At 39.1% G+C, this 21,812-nt stretch overlaps 2 protein-coding genes across 11 annotated transcripts in view; one reads left to right on the top strand and one right to left on the bottom strand.

Moving 5' to 3' along the window:
• SMC6 (structural maintenance of chromosomes 6) overlaps positions 1-11,139 on the top strand; it is a 37,650-nt gene extending 26,511 nt beyond the window's left edge. For 3 of the 5 annotated variants that reach the window (XM_065835533.2, XM_071807087.1, XM_065835534.2), the window contains 7 exons: positions 510-647; positions 1,503-1,648; positions 2,328-2,453; positions 3,713-3,818; positions 5,006-5,158; positions 6,891-6,988; positions 8,273-8,717. In XM_065835533.2, coding sequence (XP_065691605.2) covers positions 510-647; positions 1,503-1,648; positions 2,328-2,453; positions 3,713-3,818; positions 5,006-5,158; positions 6,891-6,988; positions 8,273-8,381 — 876 coding nt within the window. In that variant the 3' untranslated portion in view covers positions 8,382-8,717. Of the gene's footprint in view, positions 1-509; positions 648-1,502; positions 1,649-2,327; positions 2,454-3,712; positions 3,819-5,005; positions 5,159-6,890; positions 6,989-8,272; positions 8,718-8,857; positions 8,892-9,394 lie in introns of those variants that run through there. The other 2 variants (XM_065835535.2, XM_071807089.1) reach the window with 2 other exon arrangements.
• A 1,432-nt stretch (positions 11,140-12,571) lies between these two features.
• Positions 12,572-21,812, bottom strand: part of VSNL1 (visinin like 1) — a 93,977-nt gene continuing 84,736 nt past the window's right edge. For all 6 annotated transcript variants that reach the window (XM_065835541.2, XM_065835542.2, XM_065835543.2 and 3 more), the window contains 2 exons: positions 14,812-15,027; positions 12,572-13,546 (listed from right to left, as the gene is read on the bottom strand). In XM_065835541.2, coding sequence (XP_065691613.1) covers positions 13,349-13,546; positions 14,812-15,027 — 414 coding nt within the window. In that variant the 3' untranslated portion in view covers positions 12,572-13,348. The remainder of the gene's footprint in view (positions 13,547-14,811; positions 15,028-21,812) is intronic.

The raw sequence follows: 21,812 nt of genomic DNA, 5'->3' as shown, positions 1-21,812 counted from the left end.
TATGCCATTCTTTATACCTCTTTGCCTCTCTGAAAAGATATGATATGACTTCAACTGTATCAACACTTATATAGTACAGAAATTGCTATAGTCTACATCACATTATAGGTATAGCAAGATACTGAATTTTCACACAGAAATGCAGTTCTGATTGATGTCACACAGACATCAGAAGTTCTGGCTAGAATGTAGTGTGCAAAATAAATGTAGTTTTTGGAGGTTTAGAAGAAGGGATGGCTTTTTTCTAAGATTAAAACATCCTTTCAAGATTTAATCCCTAAAATCATTACGAGCATTTATTATGTTCTTGTCAGAACTGAGAAGACTTTTCTGAAAAGTTGCTGTTAAAACATCTGGGTATTAGAAGGAGTAGTCTCACTGAAAGCAACATAAATTAGACAATGTTAAAAGCAACATAATTATCTGTGATAAGTCAGTAAACATTAGAGAGATGCTGAGGATTCCACCTCAAACAGTTCACTTATCAAGTCTTGATTTATTCTAAACAGGATGAATTAAACCAAGCTGACTCAGAAGTAGAAAACAGTAAACAACGTTTTCAGCACTATGAAGACAAACAGAAGGAACGCTTGGCTTGCATAAAAAGGCATAAAGAATTACTGGCTGCCAAGGAAAAAGAATTAGAGGTAGGTGTGTGCGGTTTTTTCCTTTATTGAAATCAGACAGTCATGATCCTTCTAATATTTAATAATAAATCATTCAATTTGTACAACATACAGATCATATTAATACCTGGAGTATTCTCACAGAATCACGGGATGGTTGAGGTTGGAAGGGACCTCTGGAGATCCTCTAGTCCAGCCCACGTGCTAAAGCAGTTTCATCAGAGCAGATTGCACAGGAATGTGTCCAGGAGGGTTTGAATGTCTCCAGAGGAGGAGAGTCTTAAGCTGACTATGTTTAAATCAAGTAGAAGTAATTTGTATAAATGAATTGAGGCCTCTCTTTGTCTGGCAGAGCATCATTTCTGTCTTGACAGATGAGTTAGGGGTTACCCGTATAGAACTCTTCTCTTCTGTATTTTGCAGTGAAAAAGATTAAAGTGACCTAACCTTAAAATTTGTGTTTAGAGTTAAATTGCATATTGTTTTGGGTTTTTTTGGATGCTAAGTTTTTCCTTGTACAGACCTCATACCTTATGTTTTGAAGACATATCTAATCAAGCTTTATTAACAAACTCTGAAATTACACTTGCAAAGACATTTGGAAGACCGTCCTATTTAAATACGGTGAATGTGGCTTCTTATTGACTTGTATTAGCTAAAGAAGTGTGAACATATTAAAGATTTCATGTGGGTACAGTTCTTAGCACTGAAATAACTACTTACCTGTACATGTTGTTAGTAAAATTATTAATGTTAAATAGGTTTGCTGTTCTTGATTGGAGACCATGCTTTTCCATAGCACGAAATATTTGTTGTGAAGACTAAACAGTTTGTCTAAAAATGTAACAATTAATTTAATTTCAAACATTACTCTAGGAAAAAATTTCACAAGCTAGGCAGATCTACCCAGAGCGCATAGAGGTCAGCAGAACTGTTAAGAGTCTTGATGCAGAAATGAATCGCTTGAGAGAGAGGATAAATACAGAAAATAGTCGCCATGGCAACAGAGAAGAAATCATACAGTAAGTTATCTTTAATGTCTAAAGTAGTTCAATTAAGATGGAAAAGACAGGAAAAGGAAGAGTTTTCTTATTGACTCACAATGCATTTATATCTGGTTTTAGAACTCAAACCATCTAGTAAGGTGTGAAAACATGCTCCTCTGATGGCTCAATCAGCCTGTGCTACTGAGGTTTAGGAGTTTTGAACTATCCTCTCATGATTTTTAGACAGTGTCTGTGTGATATTTATGAAGTTACCAATAGTCAGATACCCTTTTAGTGTTTAGAGGTATCCCAGTTATGACTGGGTGGTGTGAACATAACCTGCCCTTTTCCCTGGGATGCAGTGAGCATTAAGCATACTTCTAGTTTGAATAACTAATACAGAAATTAAGCAATTACTAGAGGTTCTAACTGTGGTGTATTTTAAATAGTCCCTCACTTTAGATATTCTTGAACACAAGGAGACCAGTCATTCATTCTCCTTGGTGTCAGAGTTTGCTTTCAAAGAGTTAAATATAGAAGTAAAATTTAATTTTTGACTACTTTTAATTAGTAAACAGTGTCTAACTTGATTAATCAAATGCTTTTAGCTGTAATGTAGATCCTTTGATTATCAAATTGATTTTCAGGATTTACAACAACAGTTTGGGTTTAATGTAATGCATGTTGATCCTAAACTTTCTGCTAATTAAAACAGGCAATTTCATGATGCAAAGGAAAGATATGAGGATGCAAACAGTAAAGTGAAGCATTTAAAGAAATTTATTAGGCTGCTGGAAGAAATAATGACACAGAGATTCAAAATATATCATCAGTTCTTAAGGTGAGTTAATTTTACTCTCATTTCAGGTTTTGGATGGACTAAAATGTAAGTGCAAAAAATTACAGAGCAGACCTGTGAGAATGAGGTACCTTTAAGGTGGTATTCATAGAGATCTTTCTAACCTAATCTTGCTCCCAGATCCAATATTACCATGCCTGACAGTTTAGAGGCAGCCTGGACTGACAGCTGGAAGAACAATGTGATCAGTTGAAGGCTCAATTTTGCTTCACACCAAGGGCCTCCGATGTGCTGACTTAATCCAAAGCAGTTCTGTTTCAGTCCTGGTTTTGGTCGGTAAAATATCAGCACCATCCAAGCATTGAAATCATCTAGACTGTTGCTCATTTTCACCGAGTATAACTAGTGGTGCTGTGCTTACGTGATTTGTGCTCACATAATTTAATTGTGGACCGAACAATTTTCTCCAGCCTGTGCTGGTATTTATTCAGATTTTGCAATTTGAAAACTACTCCTGTCACAGAGGATCCATACCAGGAATGTATGCCGCCTTTCTTGCTTTAGTCCCTTACTTATTAATGCAGATTCTGTGGTGCTTTTTTAATCTGGGATTTGGAGGGGGTGCCAGTATGATCCTGACAAATAGTAACGATCAGGAGAATCCCAACCTTTGCAGGTGGAAATCTGGAAGTACTAGTGGGTAAGACTGACCTGCAGATTCTGATGCTTGCCTGATGGTGCCCATATATGTCAAACAGAGTCTTGTTCCTAGTGCCCAAATTGGAGTACAAATCCCACTCTAAGATGCATTCAAGTATCATAGTTCTTTCTTGATGGCAGTATAATGTGTCTTCTACTGGGGGGGATTTTATGCTAGAGTTGGAAGGAAAGCAGGGGGGGCAGTTAATATTCAACACTTAAATTCCTGGAGTCTAGCAGAGTCCACATAAATTCTTTTCTGTCCTCACTGTGCAGTCCTAATACTGGACAGGAAAGAAGTGGGATTTGGTTGTTTTCTGATGGAGTTGTGGAAGAAGGATATAAAAAGCTTCCAGTCTATTGGAACAGACTTGTAGAAACTACAAAACCTGTACTTCTGGATTTCTTACCTTGTTATCTTGTGTCAGTGATTCTTTCCAATATGTCCAGTATTGAGTGTCACCTGCTTGGGCGCTTGAAGTTATTAGTGGAGCAGGGTTTAATATTAAAGAACATGATCTGAAACCGTTGATAAAAATCTGTTGTCGCTTTCTCATGCGTTTTAGAACTTACTGAACTAATAATTGTTTGCTTGATTTAAGGCTCCTTTCATTACGATGCAAACTCTACTTTGACCATTTATTACGTATTCGAGCTTGCTCTGGAAAAATACTTTTTGATCACAAGAATGAGACACTTTCAATAAACGTAAGTAATTCCATATTGCTTCAATTGTGGTAATACATGCTTATTTTTTAATATCAGCTGCTAGAGGACATGCATTGCAAAGGATAGAATAAATTATTCCCCCCTCTCCAAAACGCAATATACTAGATTTTGAATATTGTTGAAAACAAGCAAGAAAAACTTATTTTTTATGGGCAGGTTGGAATAAATATAGACTGTGGTCTTATGCTGAGAATTCACTAACTATTCATCCTAGGCAGTCTTTCAAAATTACTCATTCCTGTTTTGTTGACAGGAAATCTGTGTGATTATATAATGACTGGTTATTATTGAAACAACTTCTAATGGTGGAAAACTTCAATGTTATGTTATGTTATGTTTTTTTCTGTGTATTCTGTAAGTTTGGATCTTTTAACATACCTTCCCAAAAATGTTAGTCATGGCAGTTTTTACTGTTATTTCTGTGAGAGACTTCAGTTTTCAGAATTCAGGGGAGAAGTATGTAGTGACAACATTGACTAGGAATATGTCAACATGTATTTAACAGGTGAAGGATATGTATCTGAAGAACTCAAGCTCAGTCCTTAAAGTCTTAAGTCATTATGTGGCTTGATCAGAATACTTTTTTTGTTCTATAGCTGATGTTTCATGTTTCTCATGCAAGAGTTGACCCCACTCCAAAACAGTTCTTGTTTTCCTGCTTGGCTTGTTAAGCATAATGTAATCAACAGGGCAAGAAGATGCTTAAGTTTATTCTTAAAGGAGGGGTGCCACAAGATGTCCTCATAGGCAATGGAACTAAAGGACTGTTGACCATGTTTCAAGTATTTCAGTAAAGAAACTCTTCCTCCTTGAAACTCCTGCTGTAAATCAAATACCAGCTTTTCTATTGTAGCTGGTGACCATTGCATTTTCCTCTAATATAACTACGCTGGTTGAAATTTATTAAACATTGTTGAATAGCTATTAAAAATAGACTTGAATAAGAAAACACTGATAGAGTCATTCAGTGTTGCAGTGATCCCCAACCGTGTTACGAAATGATGAGGAGCGTCCCGTTCCAGAAGGGCAGTGGCAGTGAAGTGCTTATCACTGTTCTCAAGTGATCTTTATCTGTTCACGTGTAACGTGCTCGCATTTAAAATTATGATGCTATTAGTAAGTCTCCAGCTCAGGTTTAAAAATGGCTCTAATATTTTTATTTCAAGATTCAGCCTCGAGAAGAAGACAAAGCCTCCCTCAATGATGTGAAATCCTTATCAGGAGGTGAACGTTCCTTCTCAACAGTTTGTTTTATTCTTTCTCTGTGGTCCATTACTGAATCTCCTTTTAGATGCTTGGATGAATTTGATGTCTACATGGTAACTTTAAACTTAAACTACATTTGCCATTCTGATTTTTATATATTAGTGAAATAGTTGTGTTGTTATCTGTGTTTGGTTAGCTTTTAAAACACTATAGTTAACTGTAAATAATGAATACAAGCCTCCAAAACAAAAAAAAAAAAACAAACAAATCCCTCAAAACCAAACTGGTTAGGGATCTTGTTCACTTTGTTTAGTGACTTTTGAAGCTGCTTCTGTTTCTGCAGTTGGTACCTAGAGCTATGAGCATCTGTTACTTTACATGTTTAAACCTTAGTTCAGCACAAAAATAATGAAATATAACTTTTATTAGTTATCCAGGCAGTTGTTACTGTGTTGGTCACAGGTTGCCTCTGCATATTGCTGTGGTAGTTTTGGGCTTAGCGCATGCTTTGGCTTCTACCAATTTTGAGGTCAGTGTGTTGGGTTTCATTTGGTTTTGTTTTTTTTCAGAGCAAGTGTCGCAACTGATTTCAGTGTTGCTCCTCAGAAACCTGTTTTATACTTCACCTAGTAGCATCTTTCCAAGATGTTGCAATGAAGAATAATGAGCAGTAAATATTAACGTCAGCTAAAACTGATAAACAACATATTTGTGTACAGCTTCCCTGGACGGATGATGAATCAGTTTTCTAATATATATTATTTCCTTCTCATTAATAGGCAGGGTGGTAAGGATTGAAAAAATACTTAGTTCCGTGAGACAAAGAGTGGATACCGGATTATTTAATTTTGCCTTCAGCATCCCTCTGCCATCAGTGATTTATTTACTGGAATCACAGACCTAGAGGGGAAAAAAAGATAACATACTTTGTATATAAAGACTTTCAAAAAGGAAAGTATGCATGTAAGGTGGTCAAGCAATCATTTTTCAGCCACCTTCCAAAGGCAAGGTCCTCTTTTACAAGTTAGTTGTACAGAAGTCTGTCCATCTGTCCAGAAAAGGTTGGATGCTCAGAACTGTAGGCCCTGCAGAGAACTTGCAGCTCAGTGATTCCATAAATAATTCCACCAAATTTGTATTTCCACTGTGGTGCCAGTAAGTGCAACCTTACTGTCTCCATGTTCTGCAGTTACTTTTGGTGTAACTCTGTAGCCTCACCACCAGAGGACTCCATCAGCATATTTGCAAGGGAGAAACTTTATTTCATGTGTAACAGCATAGATGAGCAGAGAGCTTTGATTAACCCCTGCTAATAATAGCTTCCCATCACACATCTTTTTCAGTAAGCCTAATGCAGAAGGTTGTGTTCAAAATAGAAATAGTAATAATAACAGTAGTAATAAAAACAAGCTACGTAACATCTTAGATTTCGTGGTGTGCTTAAATCCTTTCAGGTAATTTTGAGGCAGGATTTTATAGGAAGCATTATTCCACTAAAAAGTTAATCTCAGCAATCAATAAAGTAAGAAGTACTGTGTGTATCAAAGCTGAGAGGAAAACATCGCAAGTAGGAGTGTGTGATTGTTCCAATGGAAGCTTTTTATTATGTTTGTATACTAATAAGTAGAGTTTAAGAATTTCCTAGGCTGTAGTTTGTAGTTTTTCAAATTTAACCCTAATGTTTCTCCAGCTTAGTTTTTATTAAGACTTCTCTTAGAAAAACCTACCAGAATTAATATACTATTAAGGTATTTTCTAATTAATTTATTCTTAAACACTTATGCCATAATAGGCCAGTGAAGCACACAGTCAGTATCACTACCTGATAAATCTTTTTGTCTTTAGGACATGGTTAACAGAAGAATTGCAATGGACATGATTCTCAAAGTGGCTGACTCTCAGCATCATCGACAGTTCATTTTGCTCACCCCACAAAGCATGAGGTAATAATACTGTGTTATATTTCCTGGTGCAAGAACTACAAGAAAATTCTGTTGCAAGGAGCATAACTTGAAAAAAATAAATATAAGGAGAAAGGAATGTTCCTGTTTGTAGCAGTAGAACATCAACAATTAAGCAGTTCATTGCTGAAGGTTCTGGGAATTTATAGGTTTTTCAGTCTACATAATGTCTCTTAGTATGGTAGTTCAGTGGGACTTGAATCAGTTTATATTAAGTAGAACAACGTTTTGAAATGTTTTGTTGTGTAAAGTAGGCTCCTGGTAGCTTTTAGTGCTGTATCTGCCTATTTCCTCCCAAAATTAACAGAAGACTTTGCATTTTTTCCACTTTTCCTGTTAATACTACAGTATATTCAAGAAAATAGTCATTTGAGTTGATTTTTTTTTTAAATATATCACTGCTCTAGAAACGGATAACTTACTACTTTTTTTTTTTTTTTTTTTTGTTCTAACAGCCCCAAATTCTTTAAAAACCTTCATTTAAGTCCCTGCCCAACTTAAAGGGACAGTCATTCTCTAACCTTATGCAACCAACTCTGCTATAAGCCAAATGTGATCAGTGAGTCCTGCATAGGATAATTAAGTAGTCTTCAAAATGATTTACTCTTGTCTTCCCTTACTGAAATCTTAAAAAGTAGAATAATGGCATTCTACTCTTATTTAAGTGGAAATGCCATGGTGGGAATTTCTAAAACTGTATTCAATAAATATGTAGGAATTTTCTGTATGGTTACTGTTTAAAATGTTAATAAGTCAAGTGCAGCTTGGTTTTGTTATGTTTTGTTACATGTTGCATGCCCAGCAATCATTTAATTTGACAAAAGTATAGAGGCACCTTCAGAAAAGTTACATTTAGGATAATTGGCGGAGGAGCCTGTAGAAATGTATGTGTAGTAATGTTGTTAATTCTCAGTGTGATGTGATTATGCATGTGCAAAGTGTGTGCCACTTCAGGATCTGTAAGGCAAATACGAACGATATTCAATCATGATTTCATTTGGAGTTTCTCTTGAAAGTGCCTTTTCTATAGTTCATGTGGTCTAAGTGTTAGAAATCACAGGACTGACATCAGTCATTGTCTTTACCTCAAGCTTTTACTGAAGCCTGGCTCCAGTATCAGTTCAGTGAAGCCAGAATATCACCCCATGTTACTGTTTTAAACTGTCGAAGAAAAATAATGAAGTTATTTAAAGGAAAATACGTAATGGAAATACTCAAATTTGTGGAGAAGAAACACTGTTTAAATGATGCATACTTTATTTTTAGTTCTCTGCCTACGAGTTCCCGTATTCGCATCCTCCGAATGCAAGACCCTGAAAGAGGCCAAAGAACATTGAATTTCAAAAATAGGAATGATGAAGAGGAAGATCAATAAGTATCTTTGTGTATGAATATGCCATAATATTGAGGATGGATGTATAATGAACTGTGTAAAGTTATTGCTTCCTGATGCTGGATAAGAGGATGTTTTGTTAGATACTCTAAGGAAAAGGAGGGCTTCCTTCATAATTTTTCTTACTTTAAGAATGAATGTATGTGTACAGACCAAGAATAAGCAGAATTTTGGTTATAAGAAAATCCTGAATGTTCATTTGATATCTTTAAACACCAACTAGTAGAAATTTTTATCAGTTTTGTTTTTTCTTGTGGCAAATATGAAATATATTTTGTATAATTGTGGAGTAATATTTTAATAAATGGTCAGAACTGATACTTGTAATGTTTTAGTGTGTCTACACACTTAAATTTAGCATTAAGTTAAAAATGTGGGTTTCTTCATAGCTCGGCTTGATTTCTTAAACATAATTAATACATGCAGTAAAACTTGACATATGTTTCATTTTTTTCCAGTGGAATCACAGCAGCTGAATATGAGAAACTAATAGTACGTACAGTGTGTACTTTCATAATTAGAGAAGTGAACTATTTATTTGCAGTGTATTCTCTGGGCAGGAAAAAAGTGGGTTTATTTCTTTGAGTTTCTTTGGGCATGAGCTTACAAAACCTAGTGAATTGTGGCTTTATAAACTTAGATTCTTAATTACAATAAAGTTCTTGCACAGTCTGAGTTTGCAGGTATAGACTAAGTCAGTAGATATTCATTATAACAAACTAAAGTGACAGAAATCCTTCCAATATAGAGGACTGATGTGCAATGAGAGTTTTGGGAAATGCAGTAACTATTCTAGTGCATTGTAGACCTGCGTTTTGTTGGGTGTCCCAGCCCCCCTGCCCCTCCCAGGACTATACTAGAAGAGTTGAAGTAAGATAAAGTCACTTTATTTAAATAATGCAAGCATTTATTGGGCATAAGAGGGAGAAAAAAGAACCAGATTTTTCAGACTGTCACAAATTAACTTTTTTTTTCTTCTGTTCTCCTTTCAACAGGAACTTGAAATTGTTGAGAGCTCTTCCAAAACAATAACTTGTTAGAGTTCGGCCATTACGCATTTTTTTTTTCCTTTTTTGGATGTTATGGGGAAACAAAAGCCATTAAGACTATTGAGAGAACAGTTCTGCAGTTTCTCCAGTTCTTTACCAAACAGCAATTCCTCAATAAAACCTCATTGTACTGCAACTTAACTTTGTAGCCAAATTTGGTTTTAGCTGCTGCTTCCTATTTTGTGTTCTTTAATGTTATTTGTTTTTACACAAGCATGTGTTAAATTAGTGGAGGACTGTAAAGATGATGAGTGGTCTGGAGCATCTTTCGAGGAAAGACGGAGAGAGCTGGGTCTGTTCAGCCTGGAGAAGAGAAGCTGAGAGGGCATCTTATCAATGCTTATAAATATCTCAAGGGTGGGTGTCAAGAGGATGGACCAGACTCCTTTCAGTGGTGCCCAGGAGGTTCCGTCTGATTATGAGGAGAAACTTCATTATTTTGAGGGTGCCAGAGCCCTGGAACAGGCTGCCCAGAGAGGTTGTGGAGTCTCTTCTGGAGACATTCAAACCCCACATGGACACATTCCTGTGTGATCTGCTCTGATGAACCTGCTTTAGCAGGTGGGTTGGGCTAGATGATCTCCAGAGATCCCTCCTAACCCCAACCAGTCTGTGATTCTGTATCTCTGAAATATGGAGGCCGTCGAAGAATTGAAGGAAATACCCTGAGAAAGCTAACTGCAGTGCTAGTGCGGTCTGACTTTAGGAATTAAGTCTAGTCATCTTTTAAAAGCTTCAGCTGTTACCTCTGAAAGCCCAGGGTCATGGGCCAAGGGACTTGCAGCAGCCATGAGGAGCTGACTGACAAAACAGGGCCGGGCTTTATGTTGAAGTGCATGTCAGGAGAGAGACAGACAGACCACAGTCAGAAATTGAAGTGGGGAGGTTCTGAATGGATAAACCGGGGGGAGGGATTCTTCATGATGAGGGTATGAGGCAGTAAAGCATTTTTGTGACAGGCTATATAATCTCCATCCTTGGAGCCTTTCAGGTCTGAACAGGCTGACTGCTGCACCTCCTTGCAAGCGCAGGCTTGGACAAGGGACTTCTGGAGGTCTCTACCAAACCAAACAATTCCATAATCTTGCGATTCCATGGAACGTATGTTAAAGATACTTGCAACTTGTTGAGGATTGTGTGAAAATACTGGGTGGAACAGGAACCATACAAAGTGCATACTTGGCAAAACTGGTCTGGAACACAAGCCCAGTTTGTTCGTACTGGGAGTCCTCGATCCTGTCACGTGATCATGAATCACATGTTCAGTTTGACTCAGTTTTATGATGAAACTAGAATATGTTTCAGGCTTCTACAATTTGAAATGATAGAATGGCATAGCTTTATTTATTCCTGATTTTCTTCAGCATCCAACAAATAAAGCAGAGGCAGGAAGGAGAAAAGTATTTATCTTCATTAGTACTTTTATAATGAGTTGTGTGGAGAAAGGAGTTTAAGAAAAATTACTGCATTCCTACTGTGCTAACACTTCAGCTGTCTCCCAGATTTTCTATAGACTTATTTGAAATGTTGGAGCAGTTGGCAACAATTCTGCACTTTTGTTCAAATCAATATATTGTATTTATTCTAATCTGCCACTGTACTTGATGAAAATGTGTGCCTGACTGCGTAATGGTTATAAGCAACTGTTTTCATGGTAGAGGATTTGTTCTGAATAAACAATTACTGAAGCACTTGCTTGGATGCATTTGTTTTTGCAGTGATCCTACTAAGGTCTCAAAAATATCTTACTCTTGGTGCTTTAAATACAGCATTTACTACACCAGCTACCTAGAGAAAGAACTGCGGTACTGATTTTCCATAGCGTGGCTTGTGTTTGAGTTGTTGGCCATTTCAGATGGCAACACATTGCTTAATGCCGCATTAAACGGAGCCTATCCTGCTACGTGAATTTGAGGTGCAGGGAAATGCAGAATGAGGTGCCGCTTCTCTGGTAAGTGTATGTAAAGTGAAGAGGCATAAATTCCCAGGAATATTCCACATCCTCTCTACAACTAGTAATTTAAGCTGAAGTGGGCTTATCATGGGGCTATCGTTCTCAGAAATATAACATTTTCAGAATTAAGTTACAGCTAAATGTATGAAGTATACCAGTCTCTAATTTGCTAAGAATATTGCCTGGGTAATCTAAGTAAAATTCTGATTTTAAAAAAATGTTGTCGAAATTTCTGCATTTTGCTGTTTGTTTGGAACACAAACTTAAATATGAGAGAATGGCTGTGGCAACAATTGTGTGTTTTTCCCCCACCATGTTTGTTAGCAAAATGAGTAAAACTAGGGTTTTTTGTTTGATTGTCCCCCTCGCTTTTAAGATAAGCTCCACTTTTTGAATTTTAAAATACCGAGAATGATTTGGTTTGTGTCATGTTTTATTGTTTCATTTTTAGCTAGTAAGTGTACCATCTTGTTTCTTCATAAGGTAAAGAAATATCAAACATGCAATTGTAAAATGTTCAGAATTTTTTTTGTTCTTTTTTTTTGTAATCTTCCAAGCAATCAACTGTTTAAAGCAACTGGGAAATGTGTAGGAAAGACTTGTATCTGCAGTTCTGCACTCTGCGAGCTCTTGATTCTTTCCTGGGGATGTACAGAACTTGCCACAGGATAAACTTGTTAGTTGCAAATAAAACAGAGAAGGAAAGTGATTCTTTTCACTATTCCAGCTCAATCATCATACTTTATGGTTAATTTATCAGTAATGATTTTTAACAACACATCTGTTCAGATTAAACACAGGGCAGTTTAGTGCGATATGGTAAGAGGAAAGACTGACTTAAGGAGGGAAGAACATTAGAAGACCACATTTAGGCCAAGCAAATAAACTGTATTTGACTTTCAGCTGGCTTGAGAAGCCACGTAATCACAGGTGGAGTCGGTAACTCTTAAATCTTAGCATTAGCGTCTTAAACAGCTGCTGTCTTGGTCAATACAAGAACTACAACTTTTGGTTTCATATAATATGACTCTTTGAGTGAGTGCAAAATTTTCATCATGCTTTTGCAATGAAATATATATTTCCCAGTTGTACAGTGACAGAGAAATAGAAGGTTTTGTTTTCTTTTTTCCTCTTTACGATGCTGAAGACATGAAATAAGAATTAGGGGAAAAGGTCAAATGTTATAAATTTATTTTGGGACATATATATTGCAACCTCTGTGGAAGCTTTTGAAAATTCAGGCAAAGATCAATACACTTCCAATAAAACCTTTAAACTTCCAATAAAACAATATTTTAAACATTATATATATATATTTATATTTTTAATTAGAGGGATCATTTTCGCGGGATTTTCTGGGTTTTTTTATACTGCATTCCTCTGACATAGCTCTTTCCAGATTGAAGGGATGCAAATGAGGTAAGAATTAAGGCAAACCTAAAAGGCATGCAAATGAAGTACATTTATATCCACTGACAATACAAGCACGTGTGTGGATCAGACTTAAGAGCTGAGGAGCCCTTCCCCTGTCTGTCCAGTACTACTTTACAGCAGAATGGTGACATGATTTATAATAAACAGTTAACATTGCCATGGGAATTCAGTGTCACTAACATTACTCAGTCTAGGAGACACAGAGCTAGCATCAGTAAAACATGAACAATAAATAATATAATTCACTGCAGCACAGGACTGCTGCACAGGCTTCAGAGGAAGAGGGTTGTTATGAAATGACATTGCACACATCACGTTGTGGCAGTTTATTTTTATAATATATACTTTTAAAATTCTTTAGCAAATGACATTCTCATGCACACAAGTGTTTCAAACACAAGAAGCAAGTCCATTTATAGGTAGTCCAAGCAAATTTTTGTGTGTGTGGAAATAGCTGCAAACTGAATGGAACATTAAACTTCTGTGCAGTCTATGACGCATCGTACACCAGCTCATTTCTGAATGTCACACTGCAGGAGTAATACGATGGACGGATCGCTCTTTGCAGCTTCTTTGAATTCATCCAGTGTGATCTGGTCGTCTTTGTTCTTATCCATCTTGCTGAAGATCTTGTCTACCCGTTGCTCAGGCGTCAGACCATCCTCATTCATTTTCATCATTATCACAGTGCCCACCATTTTGTAGATGGCCTTTGGAAAGAAACCAAATGGAAAATTCAACATTGACCTCATTAATGTTTATAAATATATAAAGACTGAGTGTCGTGAGGATGGAGCCAGGCTCTTCTAGGTGACAAACAGTGGTAAGACAAGGGATAATGGGTTCAAACTGGACCACGGAAGGTTCCACTTAAATTTGCAAGAAACAACTTTCTCAGTAAGGGTGACAGACACTGACCCAGGCTGCCCAGGGGGGTTGTGGAGTCTCTTTCTCTGCAGACATTCAAAACCCGCCTGGACACCTTCCTGTGTAACCTCATCTGGGTGTTCCTGCTCTGGCAGGGGGATTGGACTGGATGAGCTTTTGAGGCCCCTTCCAATCCCTGACATTCTCTGATACGAATTAACCTTTTTTTCTTTTTTTTTTTTTTTAACGTGATCAAATTCTGAAAAATATTTTAGCAATAAAATGATTGCCAGTTTCCCTAAAGATTTCTTTTTTGTTTTTCTCTTAGAATCCCATGTCCATATACTTAAAACAAGGAAGAATGTGTTTTACGCTCTTTAGGTGTACATTTAATTTGGTGGTTGCGTTTTGCATCCTGGAATGAATTTCTTTGGCTTACTGGTTCACAGTGCAAAGCTGCTGTAATCTATTCTCTCGATGAACTGTTTATTTCAGTTTTAGCCGCTCCATTGAAATATTTCACATAAATTCTGAATAATCATTTTTTGAAGTCATCACGTTTTAATAGTTTTTTATGAGTATATGTAAGCAAAATCTGTTAACAGCTACTGTGGTGATTGGCTGGCAGGTGATGAGGGTGGTAAATTTTATCCTTCCTGTTATATGCTGTGGTCATCTTGAAGCCCATCTGTGAGAGCTCACTTGCAATAGTGTGATGTTATCCCTGTGAATTTCTGTAATCATCTGAAGTTAATCTCCAATAAGGTTTCAGCTACTTGAGCTGCGAACCAGTAATTTCATGGGTGTCAAGTGATTTTGAGATGGGCTTTGTAAATCCTTTGCTGTGTTGGTCTTACGGTTAATCTGTTCATCAGCAAAAAAAATACCTCTGGATATTTAAAAGCTTATATGCACATACTCTCTGCAATTCTCAAGACTACATCTATTAAAATGTTAGTGTGCTTGTACCATTGTGTAGGATGAATGTATATAACGTGCGCTTTTAATGATGCCTCTTGTGTGCTTAAAATCTAAAGGGTACGTGAACAAGTAATCAAATTTCACGAACGTTCAGACACGTTGTTTTTGAGTGTCAAATTGATCTCACCTCTATGATCTCCAGCATTTCCACTCTTGTAATTTTACCATCACCATCCAAGTCGTACATGTTGAAGGCCCAGTTCAGCTTTTGCTCAAAACTGCCTCGCGAGGTGATGGACAGGGCACAAATGAACTCTCTGAAGTCGATGGTCCCATCTCCGTTTTTATCAAAGGTTCGGAAGGCGTGCTGGGCAAACTTCGAAGCATCTCCATACGGGAAGAACTGCAAAACAAAACAATAAACAGAACTGTGGTCAATGCAAGGGGCAAGCGATGTGCCTGACTCTGAAACACTGAAGTGAGGCATTTAGGAAGAGTTGCTGGGGGGCTTTGTGTGAAAGCTTCCCTAACAGTTACACTGTAATGATTATTAAAAACTCATTTCTACAAAATGATCTTCGCTTACCTCAAACTGTATTACAAATATATTTAATGCAAATTTAAAGCTGAATTATCTAGCGAACCTTAGAATGAATTTGGGTGCAAATGGGAGATCGTATGTAATATTCTCTGACTATGAAATACAACAACCAAGGTGCATTTTAACAGTATTTTTTCTGCTTGGGAGTAACCAGCCCTTGACATGTTGCAAGCGAGTAGCTGTGTGGGCTTGCTGTTACATAACCTCAGTTATTTTAAAAAAAGAATCCACACATAGCTTAAAAAACCCAGGAACTTATGTTCTCATCTGCCAACCAACATCATACAAGTACCTGAGAACTGATATTCAGTTAAACAATACAAAGCAATGCTTTTCAGGTTTAATATCCGTTCTCAGTGAACTGATTGTAGCTTAACAAAATATATAAATGACACTAACATGTAGGCTTTTAGCTGATAATTTTTCCCCTCGGGAAATGTATGATTTAAGATATTTGAGAGAGTAGTTACTATTTTTGTGGCCAAGACTCAAGAAAACATACCTCATAGGAAAGGGAGTTTTAAACCAGTGCTCAAGTCCCATTGCAGTGCAGGGACTATACACAAATAATGTTGTTTCTATATTCCCAGCATAATTTCGTGGAGGTTTTTGTGCTCCTAAAATATATATTATATCCATCTCATTTTGTGCTTTATGGAATTCCAGTTCTAAGTATTGCATTTAATAATGTAAGTTTGAAGGGTAAAGACTTCAGTGCCAGCCGAGGAAGCAGATCTGCCTTGTACAATTTTCCACGTCCCCATCCAGAGCTCTCACTGCAGGCTGGCGGTGGCTGTGGTCAGCTCTCAGAGCTCTTGAATAATACGCTCAAATTTCATAAGGAGGATCTTAGGGATCTCATGGCATATACAGAAATGAGCGCTGCTAATTGTCTGACTACATACAGATGTAGACCATGGCAAGTCTTTGCTGCTTTTCTTTGACAAGGCCAAATGACCATTTGGATACTGTGTCTTGCCCTAAAAATGCAAACCGTGGTGCGCAGCTGGCTGCTTGCACTGTGGGCCATGCAGGTCGTCTCAGCAGCCGCTGCTGCACTGCCAAAGGTGTCCTAACCTGAAAGTTCCCTTTAAAGTGACTGTTTTCTCTTTCAGACGCCAGCCCTGTGCCCTTGTGGCCAGGAAGGCCAATGGCATCCTGGGGTGTATTAGAAGGGGGGTGGTCAGTAGGTCGAGAGAGGTTCTCCTTCCCCTCTACTCTGCCCTGGTGAGACCCCATCTGGAATATTGTGTCCAGTTCTGGGCCCCTCAGTTCAAGAAGGACAGGGAACTGCTGGAGAGAGTCCAGCGTAGGGCAACAAAGATGATTAAGGGAGTGGAGCATCTCCCTTAGGAGGAAGGGCTGAGGAGCTGGGTGTCTTTAGCTTGGAGAAGAGGAGACTGAGGAGTGACCTCATTAATGTTTACAAATACATAAAGGGTGAGTGTCATGAGGACGGAGCCAGGCTCTTCTCGGTGACAACCAATGGTAGGACAATGGGTAATGGGTTCAAACTGTGACACAAGAGGTTCCACTTAAATTTGAGAAGAAACTTCTTTTCAGTGAGGGTGACAGACACTGGCCCAGGCTGCCCAGGGAGGCTGTGGAGTCTCCTACTCTGGAGGCATTCAAGACCTGCCTGGACACCTTCCTGTGTAACCTCATCTGGGTGTTCCTGCTCCGGCAGGGGGATTGGACTGGATGATCTTTTGAGGTCCCTTCCAATCCCTAACATTCTGTGATTCTGTGTAATTCTGGATAACTTTTGCATTGCCGAAGAGGTGTGATACAATCGCTTCTCTCAGTGGCATTATATTAGTAGTATATATTATGGAGAGAGCTGAGTTCAATTTGCCCACCTCCATTCATTCAGAGTACTGCCCTGTTGTGAACTACCCCAAAGGGATGCAAATCACTGTATTATCCTAGAAGAAGTATCAAATATGCTCATCTCACTTCCCAGGTATCTTTTGGGGAAGATATTTGAACATGCTGTGGAGGCACCAAGAGATAGAGACACTGCACCCATTCCAGTGGCATTTTGTCCAGGTTAACATTGCTGCTAAAATTGCTTTTTTATGGGTCAGCATCCAGCTGCTACTTCTATGCCCCTTCTCCAATAGCTGACAGAGGCATCTGGTGTCATCTTCTCCTGAAAATGTAACTTACGTGCCTGTACTCAAGCCAACCGCTGTTTCTGTTTTGATAATCCAAACTGATGGAGCTGTAAATACCTCAAGATACTGTTGCAGCTTTTTCTGTACTTTCTGTTTTTTGACCTTTAAAAATTTTTGGGCTCTGGTATGATAAGCATGGTTTGGCTCGTTAAACACATACAAAGATACATGGATTCTCTCATACCATTCAGGACTGCAGTGACCGCAGCTGCCTGTCCCCACTGAATTCCTCTTGTAGTGCAAACCTCAACCTTCTGTCAAAGCAAACAGGCTCTTTGGGCTCAAAATCCTCTATGTGGTTACATCAGAACAAAGTTATGTGAATGTTATCCAAAACCTGAATGTTATTTGCAGGTTACTGAAAACCCTGTTCACAGGTTTCTCTTCTTCATGATCTACCTTTTCTTCAACTTCTGTATCAACTGGACATGTTAACGTTGGTGATATTTCATGTGTGTGTGTATAAATGTGTGTATACTTCCACAGATCACTGGTGAGAAGTTAAAAAGTGGCTCTTGTGCCCTGTAGCTCCTCCAGGACTCCACTGCCCACCCTTTCTATTTCTTGGGAGCTTGCTGCCTGTTCAAAGCCAAAAAGACAATTAGAATAATCTCTTGCTTTTTAAATCTGTACTGATCACTGTCTCATGACATATAGGCTACTAAACGAAATTCTTCAATATTTTGCAGACTTCCAAGGGTTTTGGTTAAGAGCTGAGTATCGCTGAGGATGTGGCCTGATCGGTATGTCTGTGACTGTCACTCCGCAGTCTCTGTAACAGAAAGACACATGGCCAGAGGAAAATGCCATCATCCTTTTCACTGTCCAGAGAAAAAGAACATATTCAGGTGTTTTCTCCCCTGACCCAGACTGAGAAATGTTATAAATGTACTGGTGGGACCAAAGAATTAAACTACAACGAAGCAGCTCACCTACAAAAATGGCTAACAAGTGGCAGACACCCAGAAATGCTCAAGAGCCCAAGACTGAAGTGGGGGATTAGGAGGGGTCAGTGGCTACAGACGCCGAAGACCATTTCTGAATTACTCTTGAGGAAACTCAGATCATTCGGTCTCCCACCAGAGGAGCACAAGCAAGCTGTGCCTACCTCTCGTGCCACTTGTACCATTAACCTCATGTAGAAGGGAGAAAAGCATCCTAATTTTTTCATCACGGACAAGACAACATTTTCTCTTCTGAGGAAAGAAAGGTGGTGACACTGCTCAGAGCTAAACCTTGGCATTTACAGCCTAGTGAGGCAAACAAACAGAATTGATGTTTTACTTTTTTTTTCCCCTTTTCCTCTCTGTTTGCCTCCCTCTAGGTAGCAAATGGAGTAAAAGGTCCTTTAGAGACTGAAGGCACTCTTCCCCAGTCTGTACCTGCCGGTTTGTATTATTTTTAGCTCAGAACAACTAAAAACACTAAAACAGTGTCAGAACTTGTTTAAAAACCTGCTTGAAGACTTCCATTGGCCTGTTTTGAAATGATTCATAAATAAGAAATGGAGTAAAAGAAAACCAAAACAATTACAGAGCAAAATAAGCCAGCTCTGGTACAACATTATTTCACTATTAAAATACAGTGAGGTCTTAGCAATGTGTAAAGTCCTGTTTTTCCATGAAGGCACAGCCTGTTAACTACTTTAAATCCTAGTCTGAGCCAAGTGCAATGGGAGGCAGGGATCACTGGAAGACAAACACCCATCTTTGGCAGGGGGAATACAAGCGTAGTTTATTTTGCCTCATTTGGCCTCTGGCATGAGCTCAGTGAATGCCTCAAAACAAATAAACACAACTGGGATTTTCAGTGGCTACAGCCACTGGGTTCTTCAGCCTCCTCTGCAAACCTCTGTCCGGGTGATCAATCTACGTACGACAGCAACTCCCTTCCTTGTGCTGCAACGATGCTACTGAGAAGTGCCCTCTCCACACCAGCATTCTCTCCTGCTTTACCCTTTTCATCCAAAAATCAAGACAAATTATACCTGCCTGGGCTTTTTACAGCACTCAGCTCCATGGGTGACCAAACACTGGTCACTCCTTTGTTTCTGTTTCTCCAGTCTCATCTCTTGCTTGGCCTGTATGTTTTCTGACCTGCTAAAAAAAAATCTCTCTTATTCTGTTTCCAAATTTTGGCGAAGATTCTCTTGGCTCCCAGAGTATTTCTGGACACCTTTCTGGTACATGGGGAGCTTTCAAAGGGTCCTGGAGTATCTAGCAAATAGCATCTACAAATTGTATATAACTTAATCTTTGGGAAACTGATCAAACATCTAGAAGTATTTGTCTGCATGGCTGCAGATGCTTTAGCATCTTTGAAGTGATGCTGTTCACAGGCAACTCTGTGATCAACTCTAGTCCCATCATCTTTGGGAGGGAGTTATTGAAAAAGCATAAAAGCATATGCTAAAGCATATGGCCAAAGCTTTAGCATATGACTAAAATATAAAGAAAAAAACAAATGCAGAAGAAATACATTTCCTTACATTCCCTCATGATGGAAGGGTCCAAAAAAGAAGGGACTCTTCTTCATTTGTGGGATGGGGTGGAGCGAGTCTACAGACAGGCCTGAGAGGTGCTTTGTGTTTCATGCAATGTTTTATCATGTTTGAGATGCATTTCTATTCAAAGTGAAATTCTGCTACAAAATGGAGAAAACCAGATTTAGACTAGTACACAGGAAACTGAACGTGCTGCCTACACACACTGAGGTGACAACTTGCTCACGGATGTAAGGTCACAGCATCCAGCACCGAGGTGGGAGCTGGAGGAGAGCACAGGAGGTCGGAGAGTAGGAGGTGGGATGGACCTCCTGTATCCCAGGCTTGGAGAAGATGGGAGAAGCAGCTGCCGATTCCCTGAGAAGCCAAGACGCCCCGTTTGGGGCTCAGCCCTGCCCCGCTCTGCCAAGGGCTGAGGCAGTGAAGAGGGACAATGGGGCACAGCCAGTGCCAGGAGCAGCATGAGCTTTGTTGGGGGTCAGCACGTGGAAACAATCCAAGAAGTTGGCTCCCATGAAAAACACCTTATACAATTGTTTCTGTCATACTTTAGGAAGGAGTGAGTTACCCTTTTTTCTACTTCTTTATGGTTTTTTTCCTTCACTTTATTTGCTAGGCACCCAGTTCACCTTCGTGAGTGAAGAACCTGAGCACTTTGAGAAGTGCTTGGCTGCTGGTAGAAGCTCAGACAGGTACTTTTTATAGAAAACTTCTTAAATTTGAACCCAGATGCTGATAGCTGCTGGTCAAGCCCCATCTTGCAGATCCTCAGAAGTAAGAAGCACTTTGGAGTGTATTTGCTCAACAACTGTAGCAGCTGATACCCACAACCTTTTCTATAGAGAGACCAAGTTCAGACTTGAGGTTTTATCCCCAGCTTTATAAGTAAAATCGTAATAATTTTGGTTGGAAGAGATCTACAGGATCATCGAGTCCAACCATAACCTAACTCTAGCACTAAACCATGTCCCTAAGAACCTCGTCTAAATGCCTTTTAAACACATCCAGGGATGGTGACTGCATCACTTCCTTGGGCAGCCTGGTCCAATGCCTGACAACCCTTTACGGGAAGAATTTTTTCCTAATATTCAATCTAAACCTCTCCTGGTGCAACTTGAGGCCATTTCCTTTTGTCCTATCACTTGTTACTTGGGAGAAGAGACCAACCCCCTCCATGCTACAACTTCCTTTCAGGTAGCTGTAGACAGTGATAAGGTCTCCCCTCAGCCTCCTTTTCCCCAGGTTAAACAGCCCGAGTTCCCTCAGCTGCTCCTCATCAGACTTGTGCCCCAGACCCCTCACCAGCTTCGTCACCCTCCTCTGTACTCTCTCCAGTACCTCGATGTACTTCTTGTGATGAGGGGCCCAAAATGTCACCAGTCAGACACAATCTCCCACTCTGCAAGAGCCACAGCGTTAAATCTGTACGAAACTATAGTATATGAATGCTGTGGATATTTTAACCACAGGATAAAGCTGTGGCGATATTTTGGTCACTAAGGGGGATGTCTGCGATGACTGGGGAGCAGGTTGCTACTCACTAGCTCTTCAACTGGATGAAAGTCTGGGCTCCTGACAGCAGTGCAAACACAGGAGTCCAGGAGATGAGAAAAAATAATATAATACTTTTTAATTCCTTCCTTTATAAAAAAATAATGGTAATTTACTATAATGTGCTATGCTCTTGCACTTCACGTGTGAAGGCATGAGAAGGGGACGAGACGTACGGGCTGCGACCGTTGGGACCTGTCGGGAAGGTTGTGCCGCCCTAGCACAGGGGTGACCTGCAGGGCTGTGCCTGCGCCTGCCAGCACCGCTTGGTACAGAACTGAAAACTAATGTAACAAGAGCATAACCATAGCAGCACAAAGACACAGCCAGTACCTTTATTCCTCCGTCTGGAAGAG

Source organism: Patagioenas fasciata, chromosome 3 (assembly GCF_037038585.1).
Source record: "Patagioenas fasciata isolate bPatFas1 chromosome 3, bPatFas1.hap1, whole genome shotgun sequence".
NCBI lineage: Eukaryota > Metazoa > Chordata > Aves > Columbiformes > Columbidae > Patagioenas > Patagioenas fasciata.
This window is presented reverse-complemented; position numbering and strand designations above follow the sequence as displayed.